The sequence below is a fragment of the Chelonoidis abingdonii genome, chromosome 17 (assembly GCF_003597395.2).
Source record: "Chelonoidis abingdonii isolate Lonesome George chromosome 17, CheloAbing_2.0, whole genome shotgun sequence".
Classification (NCBI taxonomy): domain Eukaryota; kingdom Metazoa; phylum Chordata; order Testudines; family Testudinidae; genus Chelonoidis; species Chelonoidis abingdonii.
This window is the reverse complement of record NC_133785.1, coordinates 40329310-40346890: the sequence shown is the minus strand read 5'-3', so window position 1 is coordinate 40346890 and position 17581 is coordinate 40329310. Positions and strand designations below refer to the sequence as shown.

At 43.6% G+C, this 17581-nt stretch overlaps 1 protein-coding gene across 3 annotated transcripts in view; it reads right to left on the bottom strand.

Annotated features, from left to right (window-relative positions):
• Positions 1-17581, bottom strand: part of ARIH2 (ariadne RBR E3 ubiquitin protein ligase 2) — a 46550-nt gene that overhangs the window by 17203 nt on the left and 11766 nt on the right. For all 3 annotated transcript variants that reach the window (XM_075073337.1, XM_075073336.1, XM_075073338.1), the window contains exons 3-5: positions 10512-10579; positions 6607-6670; positions 2673-2820 (exon numbers count right to left, since the gene is read on the bottom strand). In XM_075073337.1, coding sequence (XP_074929438.1) covers positions 2673-2820; positions 6607-6670; positions 10512-10579 — 280 coding nt within the window. The remainder of the gene's footprint in view (positions 1-2672; positions 2821-6606; positions 6671-10511; positions 10580-17581) is intronic.

Sequence of the window (17581 nt, the reverse complement as noted above, 5' to 3'; positions counted from 1 at the left end):
CAACTGAAGGTCAGGTGAGGAGAAGCCAGTCACCCTGCAGTAGCAACATACCGGGGGCCCATGGAAATACACTCAAAGACCCCTACACACTCAAATGCCAACAGACATCAAGGACAAAGTGCTCATGAAGAATTGCAATCTTTACACACCACAATCTTGCAGCTTCAAACACCTCAATGATGATGTGATAATTGGGCCTACAAATTTCCCCTAATTGTGAGTTCAGCTGTAAGGAGTGAGTGAAAGTTCGTAAAATGTCACAGTAACCTATAACAATAAATGTTCATGGAAAAAGGTGCAAAAAGTCGACAGAAAACAGAATTAGTACAAACAAAAAGGCCTCCTGACATAATTCCAGGACCGTGTTAAGGTAATGCCTAGAAAACAAGAACAGTGAGAGTCTGGGAGTCAATGAACCTAAATTGGTGGGAGAGTAATTAGGCCTAATTGATGGACAACAAAATGAGGGGATGGGCTATTCCACCTATCACTCCCTTCTGGAGCCCTCAGAAAGAGACCCTGGGGGAACCAAGCTGACTACCAAAACGCTGGCTGACTGAAAGACAAGAGAAAGGGAAGGCTCAAGCTTCACTATCCTGGTTGCCACCTGCACCCTGAGCCTTCTTCATCCTATCCTGAAAGGCGTCCTGGCCAGGCTAGACTACAGGGAGCCAAATGACATTCACCACCAACTCTAGCTAAATCCCCAGTACCACCTGGGATGTGAAACTGTGCTACTTTCCCACCCTGCGGAGTGTGTTTTTCCTTCCCCACTTTATTTCTTGGCCTGCCTAGCCCTCTAATTTTTCCCTCTATTTACAAGAGTCTGGCTTAGCTGGCCAAGACTGTATACAGCCACACTGCGGTAAGTCTCTGTCCAGAAAGAGGCAGCTAAATGTAACACCTTAGACAGCTCAAGGCTGGTACAAGTTTGCCAGGTCTCGGGGGGGGGGGGGGGAGGGCTGATAAGATCACATGCTATGCCTATGTTTTTCCAGTAGTGAGACTGCAACTGAGTCCATCTCAGAGGCAGAAGTTGCATTTTCTACCTGTGCTGTTCTTTTCTCTTCCTCTTTTGTGTGTGTTCATCTTATTTCGTCTTCTACAAAATGGCATTAGATTTTAACAACTGCTCCAGCCCATCTTAACTAACTTTTCTCTTTTCCCCAAAAAGAATCATTACCACCATCCAAGAGAGATTCATGTGTGGGTTTTTCCTTCTCTAAAGACTCTCCAACTAAAGGGGCAGGGTACAAGAGATGTTAAGATGAAAGCCTTACTTAATATTTTACATTTCAAATGCTTTAACTGTCCCCCCCCCCACACACACACACATTTTTAATACAGAGCTAAAGAGATTTTTAATGATGTTTGCACCATGGTACTAAGCAGGCTGAGGTCTCTGTATTCTAAACTGTGAGCCTTGTTTAACACTGTTTAATGTTGGACATTTACAGGGTCATGATAAAGCCTTCACCTCTTTGGGCCCATATTCCACCTAGATTAATACAACAGTGACCTGTGATCACAGCCTGGCAGGATCAGAAAGATGAGAGCAAGAGAACACAGACCAAAGCTATGTCCAATCTCTAGCAATGTTTGCCATAAGTACTGATAATTGAGTCCATTTTATAAGTGCTATATACACCCTTACAGAAGTACTTTTAAGTACAAGTATGCTGTGGAAATAGGACTTACAAATAGATAAGTAAAAGTACAAGAACTTCCAACTCCTGTATTCCCTGCAATTGTTAGGTCAATTTATGGACAACTACTTCAATAATATAAGCACAGAGTGGAAGAGAAAAAAGCAGCAACAATGACGTTGTATTGATACACATAAATAGCAAAGGAATAACCATGAACAAATCCCCAATTTCCCAACAACCCTGCAGTGTTGGAGCAGGCCCAGGGGCTGGTAAGCATTTCCTACTTCACCTGCAGGGGATGCAGCGATTGGTCCTGTTCTCTCTGTGCTGGACATTGAGAGGTATCTGTCTCCCCGCTGCTGCTGGCCTGGGCCAGGCAGCAAGTCTCTCTAATGCCAGCTGCAGTGACCTATCAGCAGTGAAGTGGTGGGGCCACTACACTCCTTGGCTGGTGCACCAGCCAGGCTAACAGAACAAAGCCTGGGCAGTCAGAACGCAGAGCCTGACGGTCCCAAGTCAGGGCAATGGGTCCTGGACCTGTCAGAATCCAGGACAGTCAGGAGAGATGTGATTTTTAAAAAAAACCAAACCAACGCTGTTTTGAAGAAGTACTTGCAGATTAGGAAAAAGTTATGTATGCTTGAAGTACCTTTAAAATGTACTTAAATCCAAGTGCTAAGTACAGACTCTTTAAAGTACTTGATTAGAAGTATATGGAGCACTTCAAAATATGTCAGTATGTACAAATGTACTTAAGTACACAGAAGTGGTGCTTTATAGTTCCTTGTTGGGAGGCAGTGGCATCCTCTAAGGACCAGGCTAAGATTACTGAATCCTGGCAATTATGGATTCAGTCCAAACCAGTTTAAATATTTAAGACACTGATTTTCCATACAGATCAACTGCATGCTTCATTTTCTCAATATTAAGATATTAAAGTGACTGGTCCAGCTGCGTTGGGGAGTGGGGGAGGAGGTCAATGCATCAAATAAAAACCCACCAAAGTGTCTGCCTTGAACTCACCAACTCCGACACCATCCTTGACGAGTACTGTACAATGCTGCTCCCAGCAGCTACGGCAAAACTGGTGCTGACAAGCCAGAGAGAGTAAGTTCTCCTTTCGCACAAACTGCATACACACTGCACAGTGATGAGAGGAATGTACCATTGCCTGAAAGAGAGGTGCAAATCAGAGTTGGGCTGAAATGGGTCCTGGCATCACTTAGCTCTTCTGGCCCTATAAGCCCAAAATGACCCCCACCTGCCCTTACATGGCACTGTTGTGGAAGGAGCCCAGTATTGTCTTTAAAACTTTACCCCAGGACAGACTCACTTTCACCTAATTCAGACAGCCTTTGGCTTCTGGGAGAAGGAGCCATCTAGGAAAGGAGCATGCTGCTTCACCAATTAATTGTTTTTAGGAGCCTTTTAGGTGTCAGAGGACAACAGACAAGTCTCGCTTTTCTGATCCCGGTCACTGGACTCCCTATGCCTCGGATCTGGTGTATTACCCACAAGGAGATTTGTTTTTCTGCTCTCCATCCTTGTCCTGCTACCAAATGCAGATTAACCATCCCTTTGAAATACACCATTGCATTATTTCTTTTTTCAGTTAGTTTTTCCATCTACCTTGTTAGCACAAGTCAGTTCAAAGGGACTTGTTCATTCACTGTCTGGCTAGATCCCAGGAAGCAATCGTTCTGGGAACTCACATATCAGTGTCTGTTTGGCTGGACAGCAATTTCAGATAACAAATGATGCAAGCCAATGTAGCACCTTTATGCACATCAGTGTTTGTGGGGTGGGAAAGCAGATCCCAGTTCACTGTGAAGTTCAAGGAACCTCTCCTATCTCTTCACCTTCACTTGTGCCACATATTGCATGCAGACACCATCCTTCTGGCTGAGGAGGAATGGGCAGGATTCATTGCAAAGTCATTGTTACTCCCAGGCCCTGCTGGTCCAGGAAGCAGGTCACTAGGAAACAATCTGGATCTCCCATGTGGTCGTGCAGAACGAGCCACTAAGCAACACATGCAGCCCTTAGCTACTCACGTTATGTTTCATCTCACCCTTTCAAGCTGAAGGGGAAGTAGGTTAACAGAGCACCACCAGAAGTCAGATTCTGCCTCCACATCTGGAAGCAAAGTTTATACACCCATTTGTCCCTTTCAGACTGAAGCCATAATGCAAATCCCATTCTAACGCCTTAAAGCTTTGGTACCTTCCAGAGAAACCTGCATGGGATAACTCACCTCCCAGGCCTGACTATGCACTCTGAGAACACAGCCATTGCTGAACGACAGTGCAAGGGCCTGTTCACACTAGGCGTACAACACTGTTGTAGCATCGTTGTCTGCTACGGTAGAAGCATCTTTGTTGTAGGAGACCTATTCCTATTGTTGCTGAGAACATTTCTCTAACAGTGTTAGGGATCACTTATTGCCTAGATCAAGTAAACATTTATTTGGGCAGAAGGCAGTTTCCCCAGTTCTAGCTAATTGTCTCTCCTATAATTCTCTTGTAGACTTGCTGCAGAAGGACTCACTGTTTCTTGGCCAGTACAAAGGATTTCCACCATTCCCATTTTTATACACATCATAGTTTCACTCCAAGAAAAGCAACTTTTATCATGTTTGAGAATCTGAACCGGACTCTCCCCTCGAATCTTCTAGCTGGTGCCTTTCCCTATGGCATTCTAGAACACATGCTCTCCCCCCACTTCTCCCATCCACGTAGCATAAGCAGATTCAGAAGAACACTGAAAATACTTTCCCCTCTAACCTATGCTGGAGGAGTTCTCCGGGGCAGGTGTGTATTCCTAGGTGGCAGCATAATGAGCATTTTCATTTAGGGTTGTGTACAGAACTTTCACAACCTGGGGCCTATATTCTGCATTCAAGACATGGTGCATTCCAGAGCATTTAATGTGTTTCCACAAACTGTGTAAACACATTTTACAATACAATCTTAAATGCATGAGACCTATTGGGACCAATACCTCAGTTTAGACAGCTTGGAGTCAGAGTGGGTCTTTCCACTGACGAAGAGGGAAAATTCCTCCTTCCATAATGTTGCCTTCACATGTGGAAAAATCTGGTTGTTCACAGAGGGGCACTACTATAACAAATTACTTTGAGAGTAGCACCTAAAGGTCCCAGCCAAGATCAGAACCGCACTGTAACAGGCATTGTATAAACATGGTAAGAGAAGTCTCTCCTTGAAGAGTTCACATGGTAATAGACCAGGGAACTGACGCAGTATGCTCATTTTACAGAGAGGGAACTGAAGCAGAGTGACTTGGCCTAGCAAAGCATGTAGCAGAGCTAGGAACTGGACCCAGATTTTCCAAGTCCTAATCCAATGCCTTAAACTACCTCACCCTTTCTCCCAAAGGCACAGAACAGCATTTCAAAGGAGGACACCTAGATGAAAGCAGATACAAGAAAACTAGATCAAGTTCATATGTGCTCAGGGCCCTTTTCACAACGTATGTAGTAATAAAGATTAAGTTAGTCTGGAACCCAAATATTCAAAGATTCATAGATTCTAGGACTGGAAGGGACCTCGAGAGGTCATTGAGTCCGGTCCCCTGCCCTCACGACAGGACCAAATACTGCCTAGACCATCCCTGATAGACATTTATCTAACCTACTCTTAAATATCTCCAGAGATGGAGATTCCACAACCTCCCTAGGCAATTTATTCCAGTGTTTAACCACCCTGACAGTTAGGAACCTAAACCTCCCTTGCTGCAGTTTAAGCCCATTGCTTCTTGTTCTATCATTAGAGGCTAAGATGAACAAGTTTTCTCCCACCTCCTTATGACACCATTTAGATACCTGAAAACTGCTATAATGTCCCCTCTCAGTCTTCTCTTTTCCAAACTAAGCAAACCCAATTCTTTCAGCCTTCCTACATAGGTCATGTTCTCAAGACCTTTAATCATTCTTGTTGCTCTTCTCTGGACCCTCTCCAATTTCTCCAGATCTTTCTTGAAATGCGGTGCCCACAACTGGACACAATGCTCCAGCTGAGGTCTGACCAGCGCAGAGTAGAGCGGAAGAATGACTTCTCGTGTCTTGCTTACAACACATCTGTTAATGCATCCCAGAATCATGCTAGAGAGTTTATTTTAAGTTTATGCAGCCTTACACTTTTAGCTTTATTCCTTTTTCTTTTTCATCAGTGATAGCTACAAGTTGACTCAGATTCAACAGCAACTATCCATTGTAAAAAACCACCCTCCTCTAAATCCAATATTCTGTAATCTAGCTTCTGACAAGTCACAATCCATTCCCAGCATAACCATTTGTGACATAACACATTGGATTGCAACACCCACAGCGAATGAATCCTGTAAACATGCAGTAGGAAGCTTCTAACAGAGAGGCAAATTTCCAAGGACTCTGGCCACCACTGCTTCAGAACCTAAACTGTGGGTTCAAAGGTCACTATGAAACTGGTTGGGAAGAAGCATCCTTTGGAGATTAGCCTCAACATCCTCGAGCAGAGCAATGCAACCACCTCAAGGCAACACCCAATTTCAGTAACAAATAGGCCTTATTTTCTCTATCAACTCACAGTTCTCCTAAAGCCTCTTTTACAAACAGAGAGCAAGATGAGAAGAGCCCTCTTGGGCCATGCAGTCTGCTCCTGTGGATTTTGCAGAACTCTCACTCCAATGTTTTATCTAACCTGCTCTTGAAGAGCTACGGTGATCTAATTTACTCATCTGTAGAGGTTAATCTTAAACATTAACTGTACCACCATATGAAGGCTTACATTTAAGTGCCAGAGACATCTTGGCTATGTCTCACCGTAAAACAGCAGCAGGAGGTATTGGGTTAAAATTTAAAACACTAAGTCTGCAAAAAATGTTAGTGTGAGGCAGGCCATGCAGTGAGTAAGGTGATCCTAGGATCGGGTGGTGCAGACTGAAGTTGCCAGTTACTTACATGTTTGGATGAGGTGGGTTGAACTCGTGCTTCCACTAGCAACTGGGCAGAATTGGACTTGTGCCTGGAAGGGTGAATTTAAGAATTAAATTCTTGCACCAAAATGCATTTTGATTTTACAAGAACCATTTTGCGACTAATGAAGAGTAGCTTCTGGTTGAACTGGAGTGGAGTCTCACAGGATACTTGATCAAGGAACGTCTAAGCCCATTCTTCATGGAGGCTCTTAATGCAGCAAAGTGGACTCTTGCAAATAAAACTCTCCTTTTCTGGACATAAGTAGCATAGGGTTGCCAACTTTCTACTTGCATGAAACTGAACACCCTCGCCCCACCTCCACTCAGTCCATCACCCCTCCCTCTGTTGCTCACTCTCTCCACCCTCACTCACTCGCTCATTTTCACCAGACTGATTCAGGGGGCTGGGGTGCGGGAAGGGGTGAGGGCTCCAGGGTGGGGACAGAAATGAGGAGTTCAGGGGGTCCCGGGCTGAGGCAATGGGGTGGGATGCAAGAGGGGGTGAGGCCTCCATCTGGGGGTACGGGCTCTGGTATGAGGGGTTTGGGTTGCAGGAGGAGGTTCTGGGTGTGGAGCCGAGAGGTTCAGAATACAGAAGGGGGCTCTGGGCTGAGGCAGGGGGCTGGGGAGTGGAAGGGGGTACAGGCTCTGTGGCTGGGGGTGTGGGTTCCAGGGTGGAGTCAGAAATTAGTGAATCAGGGTGCAGAAAGGGGGTTCTGGGCTGGGGGTTGGTGTGTGGGAGGAGGGGATGGGGGTGAGGGCTCCGGCTGGGGGTGCAGGCTCTGGGGTGGGACTGAGGATGAGGGGTTTGGAGTGCAGGAGGGTGCTCCGGGCTGGAGCTGAGGGGTTTGGAGGGAAAAAGGGGGATCAGGACTGGGACAGGGGCTTGGCGTGCGGGAGGGGGTGAGGGGTGCAGACTCCAGGTGGTGCTTACCTCAAGCAGCTCCTGGAAGCAGCAGCATGTCCAAACTCCGGCTCCTACACAGAGGTGCAGCCAGGCAGCTCTATGCATTGCCTCATCTGCAGGCACCGCCAATGGGATCTGCAAAACCAGGGCTTGGGGCAGGGGCAGGGGCAGGGGCAGTGCGTGGATCCCCTGGCTTCCCCTATGTGTAGGAGCTGGAAGGGGGACATGCCGTGCAGAACTACTGCCTTAGCCCAGACTTTTAACAGTCGAGTCAGCAGTGCTGACTGGATTTCGACCGGGAGTTCTGGTCGAAAACTGGACAACCCTGAACTAGCACTGGCAGCCCACCTGGCAACCCTAAACTAGCGCAGTTCAAAAAATAGTGACTATGCTTAACATGGTGGATAAAAATTGTTTTTAATAAAAACACTAGATTTATCTGTCCGTTTAAAATTTACATTAAATATAGTTTTATTTAAAAATATATATTTAAAATTATAATTTGAAATTATATAGGCCTTTACTTAATAATTAAAATGTTAAAATATTAAGCAGAACATGTTTGCTGCATAAGTTTTAAAGAAAATCAAACTATTGAACTGTTGGAAGTCACTGGTTAAGAACCTTGGAACCACAGTTTAAGCACTAACCTAACTTTTAGCAGCAGTTCCTTCTGTTGGTGTAGAGAGAATATTTTCTTCATTTCAGTTTATTCAGCTAATTCAGTTCAGTGCCTAGTTGATTAAAGCTAAGAAACTAATCGCAAGTTGAAAAGAAGGAAAGCTTGTTTTCCTGTTCAAATTGCAGAATAAAAAACCCGGTACAAGAAGGTCAGGTTTACTAATTCTAAAATCCTGAAGGAAATAGTGGCCAGAAACAATCAGTTCAATTCACTAACTACAGATATTACTTTCTTTGTTTAATAAATCAGGTGTAAATGCAAAACCCGTTTTGATAAACTTTTTTCTTATGTATGCAGCACATTTTGGGTAATTTTATTTAACTAATTTTTTAAAATGCTGGTACGGTGCATCTGAATTCCCATCCAAAAAGCTTGACATACATCAAAAGTAAAAAATTAGTTTAAACAAGAAATGCATCATTTGCTATAATAAAAATGCAAAAATTCAGAATCAGACTAAGGAAGAAGCTGTATAATTGCTTAAATAAATCTCAGACACACAGATTCAAAGTCCAAAAGGGACCACTGTGGTTAGCTAACATGACTCCTGTATAGCACAGGTCACAGAACTTCCCAACAATAATTCCTAGAGCAGATATTTTAAAAATTGCCAATGTATCCTCCTGGTTAGCAAAAAGCAGCACAAACTAGCGTAAAGTTGTATTTAGCGGCAAATCATCATATTTTAATGGTTACCAACTAGTGAGAATAAACTTTGTAATAAAACAACAAAAGTACTCATGCAAAATGAGGTTAAAAATCAATTATTTAAATGACCGTTTCCTGCTTTCTGATTTAAATCGCTTTGACTTAAATCAGTCCAGCCTGATGTTTAATCCAAATGTGAACTAGATTTCCCTTATATTCTTAGACAGGATAGACCAACCGAATTTTCCTAATCTAAATCCCCTTTCAACAAAGGCTGTTGACATTTCGCACTTCAGTTTCGACAGTTTGGTTTCACTTTGATTCTAATACATTATCTAGCTAAGTATTTATGCAATTGTATCAGAGCCCCCATGCCCTCCAAGAACACCAAATAAGAAATAAGCAGCATTAGAAGTAGTCACATGTTGCTGTTTGGGGTTTCCAACACTGCAGAGGAAGGTTTTCACAATGGATGTAAACATCACTAAATTAAATCAAAGTCATTTCAGTTCATATTGGGATACGTGAACCCCCTCTTCTCCTCACTCCACAACTTTTAGGGATTGAAATTAGGGCCTCCACTGAATTTATATCAAGTGCAGCTAAGGAAGGAAAATGGACGTTTGACATTAGCTTGAGGACCAGATGCACTAAGAAACAATCTGTAATGCTGCAATTTTAAAAATAAAGCCCCTCCCCGATGTACTCCTGTTCCACATCTGACCACTTACATTGCAGAAGAGCAGTGGCTCCCATGCAGAAATCCCACCTTCTGGAGTTAGTTCTGGACTCCCCGGGGACCAGCTACGTGCTGTGGGAAACTTGCTTGCTCGCTCACTCAGTGTGAGCTAGACATCACATAGAGAGAGTCATGAACCATGGAAACTGCATTTCTCCCACTCTCTCTAGAAGGGGTTGATTGCTAACAGGGACCAGTCAGAAGGAGATGCAAAGAGGCACTGGCCGCTGGCATGTGCTTCTCAGATGAGTTTGGACACAATTTACACTCTGCCTTTGCAGCTTGTTGATCTGCTATAAGAATTGTTCAGCACTACCTGAGTCGCTCCTAAGCCAGTATCCCACTTCCCAATACCCTGACTCAACATCTTCTCAGTGCTCTCCAGAAAAATCATCAATTGTATCCAGAAGAAGCAAAAAGCTTTAATCCGAAAGCATGACTGCCTGATAAGCCGGCACTAGTTCAGTACCTGTTTATGGCCAGGGATCAGATTCTTCTCTCATGGAAAAACTTACTAGAAATACAGTTAAGAATACAAAGGAGATTCTAAAGGAAATTTTCCCTTTCTTATCATCAATTACTGCTGCAGTTTTCTCAATATACAGGTTCTAATTTAAAGCAAAATGCATTTGCATTGCTTAACAATCCCTTAAAGAGATGGGAGCCCTCCAGGACAAACATACCATTTCCCTCCCTTTATTCTACCTACATTAGCTGGTCAGCTAGGGGAATTCATCTGACCAAAATGCAGCCTTCCTCTTCACCCCCGGGGTACAGTATGCAACCACCCTGCTGGCCCAACTGTTCTCTTGTGTAGACATCAGTGGGAAACAGCCTGGTACATTCACATTTGCAAAACAGTGAGAGTGAAAAGCGACTAGAATGGGATACATACAAGTCAGTCACACTTACCTTTCCAAAATCTCTGAGACTTGCCAGTGGAAACTAACTAATACAAGCTTAGCAACTGCATGAGACACCTGAGAAAAAAAAGAAAAAAAGAATCAAGAGGTATATTTCCAGAGCCCCACCTTGTACACTTAGGGGTTTGTGCGTGCGCGCGCACACACACACACAGAGCCCCATAATGCAGGTCACTGTTCAGACTTTTCCGTGCTAGTGGTCTGGGCTGGAAATTATTACTATGAAATTTGTTTCTCAAACCATCACGCATAGTTCATGCTTTCACTCACTGTCAGGTGTCGGGGCCAAAAGAAATCTACAGTAAAACACAACGCCTGCCAGTATTTTCATCCAAAACCTGCAGGCCATTAATTTTCCAGCTCAGGCTTTAAAGAAGGGTGCCAGTTTAAACAAGGATAAACAATGCCACGGGTGGGGAAAGGAGCTACACATACAGCCGTATCTAAAGTAATCCCTGTTCTAACTGATGCAGCCAAGTGTGAGAAACTCAAAACCTGACTGTTGCTTCCCCTGGCTAAGCCTGAAAAGGGTGAGATTCAAGAGAGGAGGCAGGGGCCAGGTCAGAACTACGGGTAAGATTTTGTCACCGTTATTTTTAGTAAAAGTCACGGACAGGTTGTGGGCAACAAACAAAAATTCACGGGAGCCCATGACCCGTCTGTGACTTTTACTAAAAATAACCGGGCCGGGGGGAGGAATGACAGGTGGAGCCTCACAGCCTGAGCCCCACCACCATGACAGGGGCAGGGACACACAGCCGCAGTCCAGGCGCCGACAACGGAAACCGGAGAAGTTACAGAGATCCGGTAAAGTCATGGAACCAGTCGCCCCCATGACTAAAGTGTATCGTTACTCATAATAGAGCACAATATGCCATGTGACTTGTGCCTGAGCAGACAGACACCCCTTAACGAGCAGAGTGGAGGAGAGGTGACCAGCTGCACATGGGGCACAGATTATGGTAAGAAAGAAAAGGAAACATTTAGCTTTCCTGCCACAGGACTAGAGACGGGACAACTTCCAGTGATGGGTTGATGCACTGCAACAGATCTGCGCAGAGGCTAGAATTAAATAATTTCTACTGGCCTGAGCAGGGTAACCCTGTGTAATTTGAGAGAAGGGATAAATGAAAAATATTCCCAGGTACCCCCGAAGAGGAAGCAAATTAAAAGTTTCAAATCTGACATTGTTTATCTTGGTGCAATATTAATAGGAGCATACAAGTGTGATGGGACTGTGGGGTAAAGCTGGGGTCTGAACTACAAGACGATACAGGTACTGAACACTTGCTTTTAAAATGCGAGGTTGTGAATTAGAGTCCCATCTAGAAATTCCGATACCTTGGAGCAGCTCAGGAGAACGGGCACGGTTAGCAGGACCAGCCTTTAGGACAAGCACTGTGCACTGCCTGCTTCGTTTTGACTGAGAAGGATGTTAAAGAGCTGCGTGGTAACTAGAAGAGTAAGTAAGTGATTATCCCTGGTCTTGGCCAAAGCTCCACAAAACCACCCCAGATGAAATGCATCAGTTTCAATTATTCATAACTAAGGTTAAGATTTTGTCACAGTTATTTTTAGTAAAAGTCACGGACAGGTCACGGACAATAAACAAAAATTCACTGGAGCCTGTGAGCTGTCTGTGACTTTTACCAAAAATAACTGGGGGGGCGGGGAAAAGAGGGAGAACGACAGCCCAAGCCCACTGCAGGAGTGGGGGCACTGATAGCCCAAGCCTCACGGCAATGGGACAGAGGGCACAGCCCCAACCAAGCCATGGGGCCCTGGCCACACCACGGGATGCAGGGTAGCCCCAGCTCTGGCCATGGAGGGGAGGGGGGAGCACAGCCCTGGCTTCAGTCCCACCGCTGCAGGGGGGGGTGGGGGGTGGAAAGCGAATACAGCCCTGGACACAGCTGCTGACAGCCAAAGCAGTGCCAAACTGACAGCCCCTAGACACTAAAGGACTATGCTTATCCTCAAAACACATTGCAGCATGGGCAGCTGAAGTGCAAACTCCATACACTGAAGGAGTGGGGGCACAGCGCCTCAGCCCCAACGGGCAGGAAGCTACTCTAGATGAGCAGGAGCCTCCATGGCAGAGTTACAGAACAAATTAGCAAGACACTATAAATTGCTGGGCAAAGGTAAGTTTCTCAATTACTGAAAACAGGTAATGCAATAAACACTATCAATTTCTGCATACAGAAATTGAGACCGTTGTTTCACCCCACTGAAGTAGCATATGAGACAGAGTTCTGCAGATGAGGTGGTTTGTTGATCTCCAATATATAAAGCCCAATAAGAAAAATTTTCACCTATTCTGACTTCCAGATTAATCAAGTTGGGTGGTTTGATCTGCTGTCCTCAGGTTCTTGTCTTTTTTCAGGAGAAGAAAAAAGACTCCTCATATTGGTGTGTCCTGGAAAGTTTATCTTGCCCAAGAGAATGTTGAAACAGCTGAAGGATTGGATAAAGAAATTCTCTGGGTGCTCTATTCCTTCTTGAAGGTTGAAGAGCATAGAGTTAATTGGCTGTGTCCTCAGCTCATTTTCCTAGACAGGCCACCTTATTTTCCAGCAGTTGCAGCCTGGCCCCCACCTATGTGGTCTTGTTCAATATCTTCATCAATGATTTAGATAATGGCATAGAGAGTACACTTAGAGTTTGTGGACAATACCATGCTGGAAGGGGTTGCAAGTGCTTTGGAGGATAGGATTAAAATTCAAAATGATCTGGACAAACTGGAGAAGGATCTGAAGTAAACAGGATGACGGTCGATAAGGACAAATGCAAAGTACTCCATTTAGGAAGGGATAATCAGTTGCACACATCCAAAATGGGAAATGACTGTCTACGAAAGAGTACTGAGGAAAAGGATCTGGGGATCATAGTGGATCATAAGCTAAATATGAGTCAACAGTGTAACACGGTTAAAAAAAAAAAGCGACCATCATTCTGGGATATATTAGCAGGAGTGTTGTAAGCAAGAAATGAGAAGTAATTCTTCCATTCTACTTCATGCTGGTTAGGCCTCAACTGGAGTATTGTGTCCAGTTCTGGGTGCCACATTTCAGGAAAGATGTGAACAAATCGGAGAAAGTCCAGAAAAGAGCAACAAAAATGATTAAACATCTAGAAAACATGACCTATTAGGGAAGATTGAAAAAATTGGGTCTGTTTAGTCTGGAGAAGAGAATACAGAGAGGACATGATAACATAAAAGGTTATTACAAGGAGCAGGGAGAAAAATTGTTCTCTTTAATCTCTGAGGATTGGACAAGAAGCAATGGGCTTAAATTTTAGCAAGGGCAGTTTAAGTTGCACATTAGGAAAAACTTCTTAACTGTCATGGTGATTAAGCACTGGAATAACTTGCCTAGGGAGACTGTGGAATCTCCATCATTGGAGGTTTTTAACAACAGGTTAGACCAGGGGTAGGCAACCTATGGCATGGGTACCACAGGCGGCACGCGAGCTGATTTTCAGTGGCACTCACACTGCCCAGGTCCTGGCCACCAGTCCAGAGGGCTCTGCATTTTAATTTAATTTTAAATGAAGCTTCTTAAACATTTTAAAAGCCTTATTCACTTTACATACAATAGTTTAGTTATATATTATAGTCTTATAGAAAGAGACCTTCTAAAAACATTAAAATGTGTTACTGGCACATGAAACCTTAAATTAGAATAAATGAAGACTCGGCACAACACTGCTGAAATGTTGCCAGCCCGGAGTTATACAAACACCTGTCAGGGATGATCTAGATAATACTTAGTCCAGCCCTCAGTGCCGGGGACTGGATTAGAAGACCTCTCGAGGTCCCTTCCAGTCCTACGATTCTATGCAAGACACATCTGTGACTATAATTTTTCAACCATTGCCACTTGGCCTTGAGAGTGGTCCACCCAGGTAGAAATTTGATCCAAAGCTTAAAGAGTGTTTCATGTTTGAGAACTTAGAATCCTTAATGGTGATTAATTTAGTGGAGTAGCTGTGCAGCTCCCCCATCCTCAATGTCTTCCAGGTTTGACTTGCTTTTCTGGAGCTCTGTTTTCATTGTGGATTTTGCAGAGATCTTCTGATGGAGTTTTAAAGAGAATTCCTAGGGACAGTCTTAGACTAAGCTCTAACTGGTTCACAGAAAAATCCAATTGTCCAACACACAGATTTTGAGATGTGCTGAGTGGGAGCCCATAAGAGTGCAGCTTGACCCCGTGCTCATTACATGACCACTCAAGGAGAGAGTACATTAGGGCGAGTCGGAGTCAACAAATCCTGTGATTTTAAGTCAGGCTGACAACGTCCTGCAAAATCAGGGTTGTGTTTGGAAGTGCCTGGCCAGAGAAGAGAACAAACCTAGCAGGAAGGAGAAAGGAGAAAAAGAAACATTTAAACTGTTTGGGCTCACTACTGCTGGGGCTGGGAATCTCTCCAGGGAGAAACCAGGAAGAAAGTCCTCTTTCCCCAGTTGAGCCAACACTGGGTTTTAACTACTGTAATAAAAATTTTTCTCTAAGTCACAAAGGTAAGAAAATATTTCTGAGAAGTTTTTCTTTTAATCCTAGAACGTGACTTTCCAGTGGTTACAACTTTGGATTGTCTCATCAAAAGAAGGTAATTGGTGACCAAGATAAATTACTGCTAGATCAAACCCTTACAGACTTAACACCAATACTCTGGCATGATCAAAGCAACCCACAAAGAGCAAGAGTCTCCGCAATGACCATGGCTGATGAACAATGAAGGTAGAGTAGATGAGGTCAATTTAGACAACTCCAGCCTTCCGAACCTTACCACCACAGGAAACTACGGTAACTCCCAAAATTAGATCCCAGCTAGGAAACACTATATTTTGCTGAAAACTTCTAAAGATGCTTGACCTTCATATACTGTACTAACTACAAAGAAACATATCCAAGTAAAAGTCTAACCTGAAAAGGAAAAAAATAAATCTTTTGTGCTTCTTTATCATTCATAAAGAAGACCAGAGATATTTTCACTAGAGACAGACATCAACTTCTGTGATTTTGCTGGAGAATTTCTTGGAGAACTGTAGAAACAGTGGGACTGAGACACTACCAGAAACTGAAACCTGGGCAAATGAAAGGCTTTTTTCATCATACTGTTTACAACTTTTAATTAACACCTACTTAACTCAGACTTCTGACATATTGGGTAAAAAATTTTGAAAATTCTAAGCATTCAGCATATTGCTTAGAATTAGACTGACATTTCAGCCTCTCCCTCAGCTATAGATTGTGAGCTTAGAAGAAGTAGGAGACATGCAGTTCAGACTCATGAGCTGTAGCCCTGATATTATGGAACAGTCTTGACAGCCTGCATGGCACAACTATTTCTAAATCGGAGGGTTTAATCTCCCCCATCACCTGGCCACAGGCATGCAGACACCCAACGTCAGCCCACAAGATTAGAAACATATTTATGAGTCAGAGTGCAGTGAAGGACTGATAAATACTACAAGTGCTGCTAAGCAGGACTTGCAAGTGCTTTCAGTCCACAACATAGTTTGCTGCACACTGAATAAAGAGGATCTCACGTTAAGTTTTAACTCCTTGTTCTCTGTACATAATCATTTTACATTAGCCTTAATCTACCTGGTCTCATGCGCACACAGCAGAGATTTCAGCTGCCAAGTAGGATAAGTAGTGTTTTAGTTAGGGAAAACGCAAAGTGCAGCATTTCTCAGACTGCAAGTTATTTTTCCAGGGGAGACAATGCAAGCTCAAAAGAAGTTCTAAGCAAGACATTATACAGAGGGGTTGTGTTAGCTGCTGCTGAGTTGATCTCACTCAAGCCATACCCTGTGCCCCAGCAGACCAGCCAACTACAGTTAAAAGCACCATCACACTCGAGTTAAGAGTGTGTGTGGTCACGACTTGAGTTCTCTGCAGTAAAGACAAACCAATCTTCTGCCCCATTTCACCACTTCTCTCTTCAAGAGGATCCCAGGTGTGTTTTTAAGAAACACAACTGAAGGAAAGAGAAAAAATTGCTCATATAAAGGCCATCACTTCAGGGTACACAGAATGGCACTCTCAGCTGAACTATTGAATTTGACAGCCATAGCATCTATTTTAACTGCCTCGCACAGCTTCTGTGGTCATCTGGTCCAGCTATAAGATGGCAATGTGAAACTCAGATTAGATATTTCCATAATGCTCTCTCTTCCCTCCATCTCCCACCAAGATCAGACTCATCAACAGCTGTGAGCTGCCACGTTTGCTCAGTGAAGATCCAGACAGGCTGCAAGTTTTAGGTGATGCATGAATCAGAGAAAAGAAAAGGAATGGGATTTAATCAACCCACACATCTGTAATTAGTTTTTGCATCAAGCTGGAAATAGCAACAAGCTGAAGACTTGGGTAGTGAGGACTAAAACTGACTTTCCTCAAATAATCCTGTGAAACTGCTAACTTTGCAAGTCCTGGGCTTTCCTGCCAGCTCTATGATCTTTCCAGGCAAAGGTTCACTCCAGACATTCTGGTACATTGGATTTTGAGGTAATTGTTTAAGGAGTATTGTTTTATTTTGTCTCAAAATATTTTTTGAGCAGATACTGCACACTGAAGACCAAAACCTTACAAGCCTTATATGAAAGGAATAATCCTTTTCCCACTGAAGTTGAGTTTATTATTGGGACTCCCCATATTTTACACATTTGCTAGATAACATACAGAACTCCTCTCTGTTGTGTGTAAGCAGTAACAGCAACAGCTCAGGGTACAAAGTCTCAGAAGATATTATTTGTACTCCAGTAGAACTCAAGGACCCAATCAGGGACTGATGTCTCCTTGTGCTAGGTACTAAAGATTAAACAACAAGCTCTTGGTGGCTCGGTCTATCTAGTTCAGGGGTCAGCAACCTTTCAGCAGTGCTGTGCCGAGTCTTCATTTACTCACTCTAATTTAAGGTTTCGCGTGCCAGTAACACATTTTAACGTTTTTAGGTGGTCTCTTTCTATAACTACATAAACTATTGTTGTAAAGTAAATAAGATTTTTTAAATGTTTAAGAAGCTTCATTTAAAATTAAATTAAAA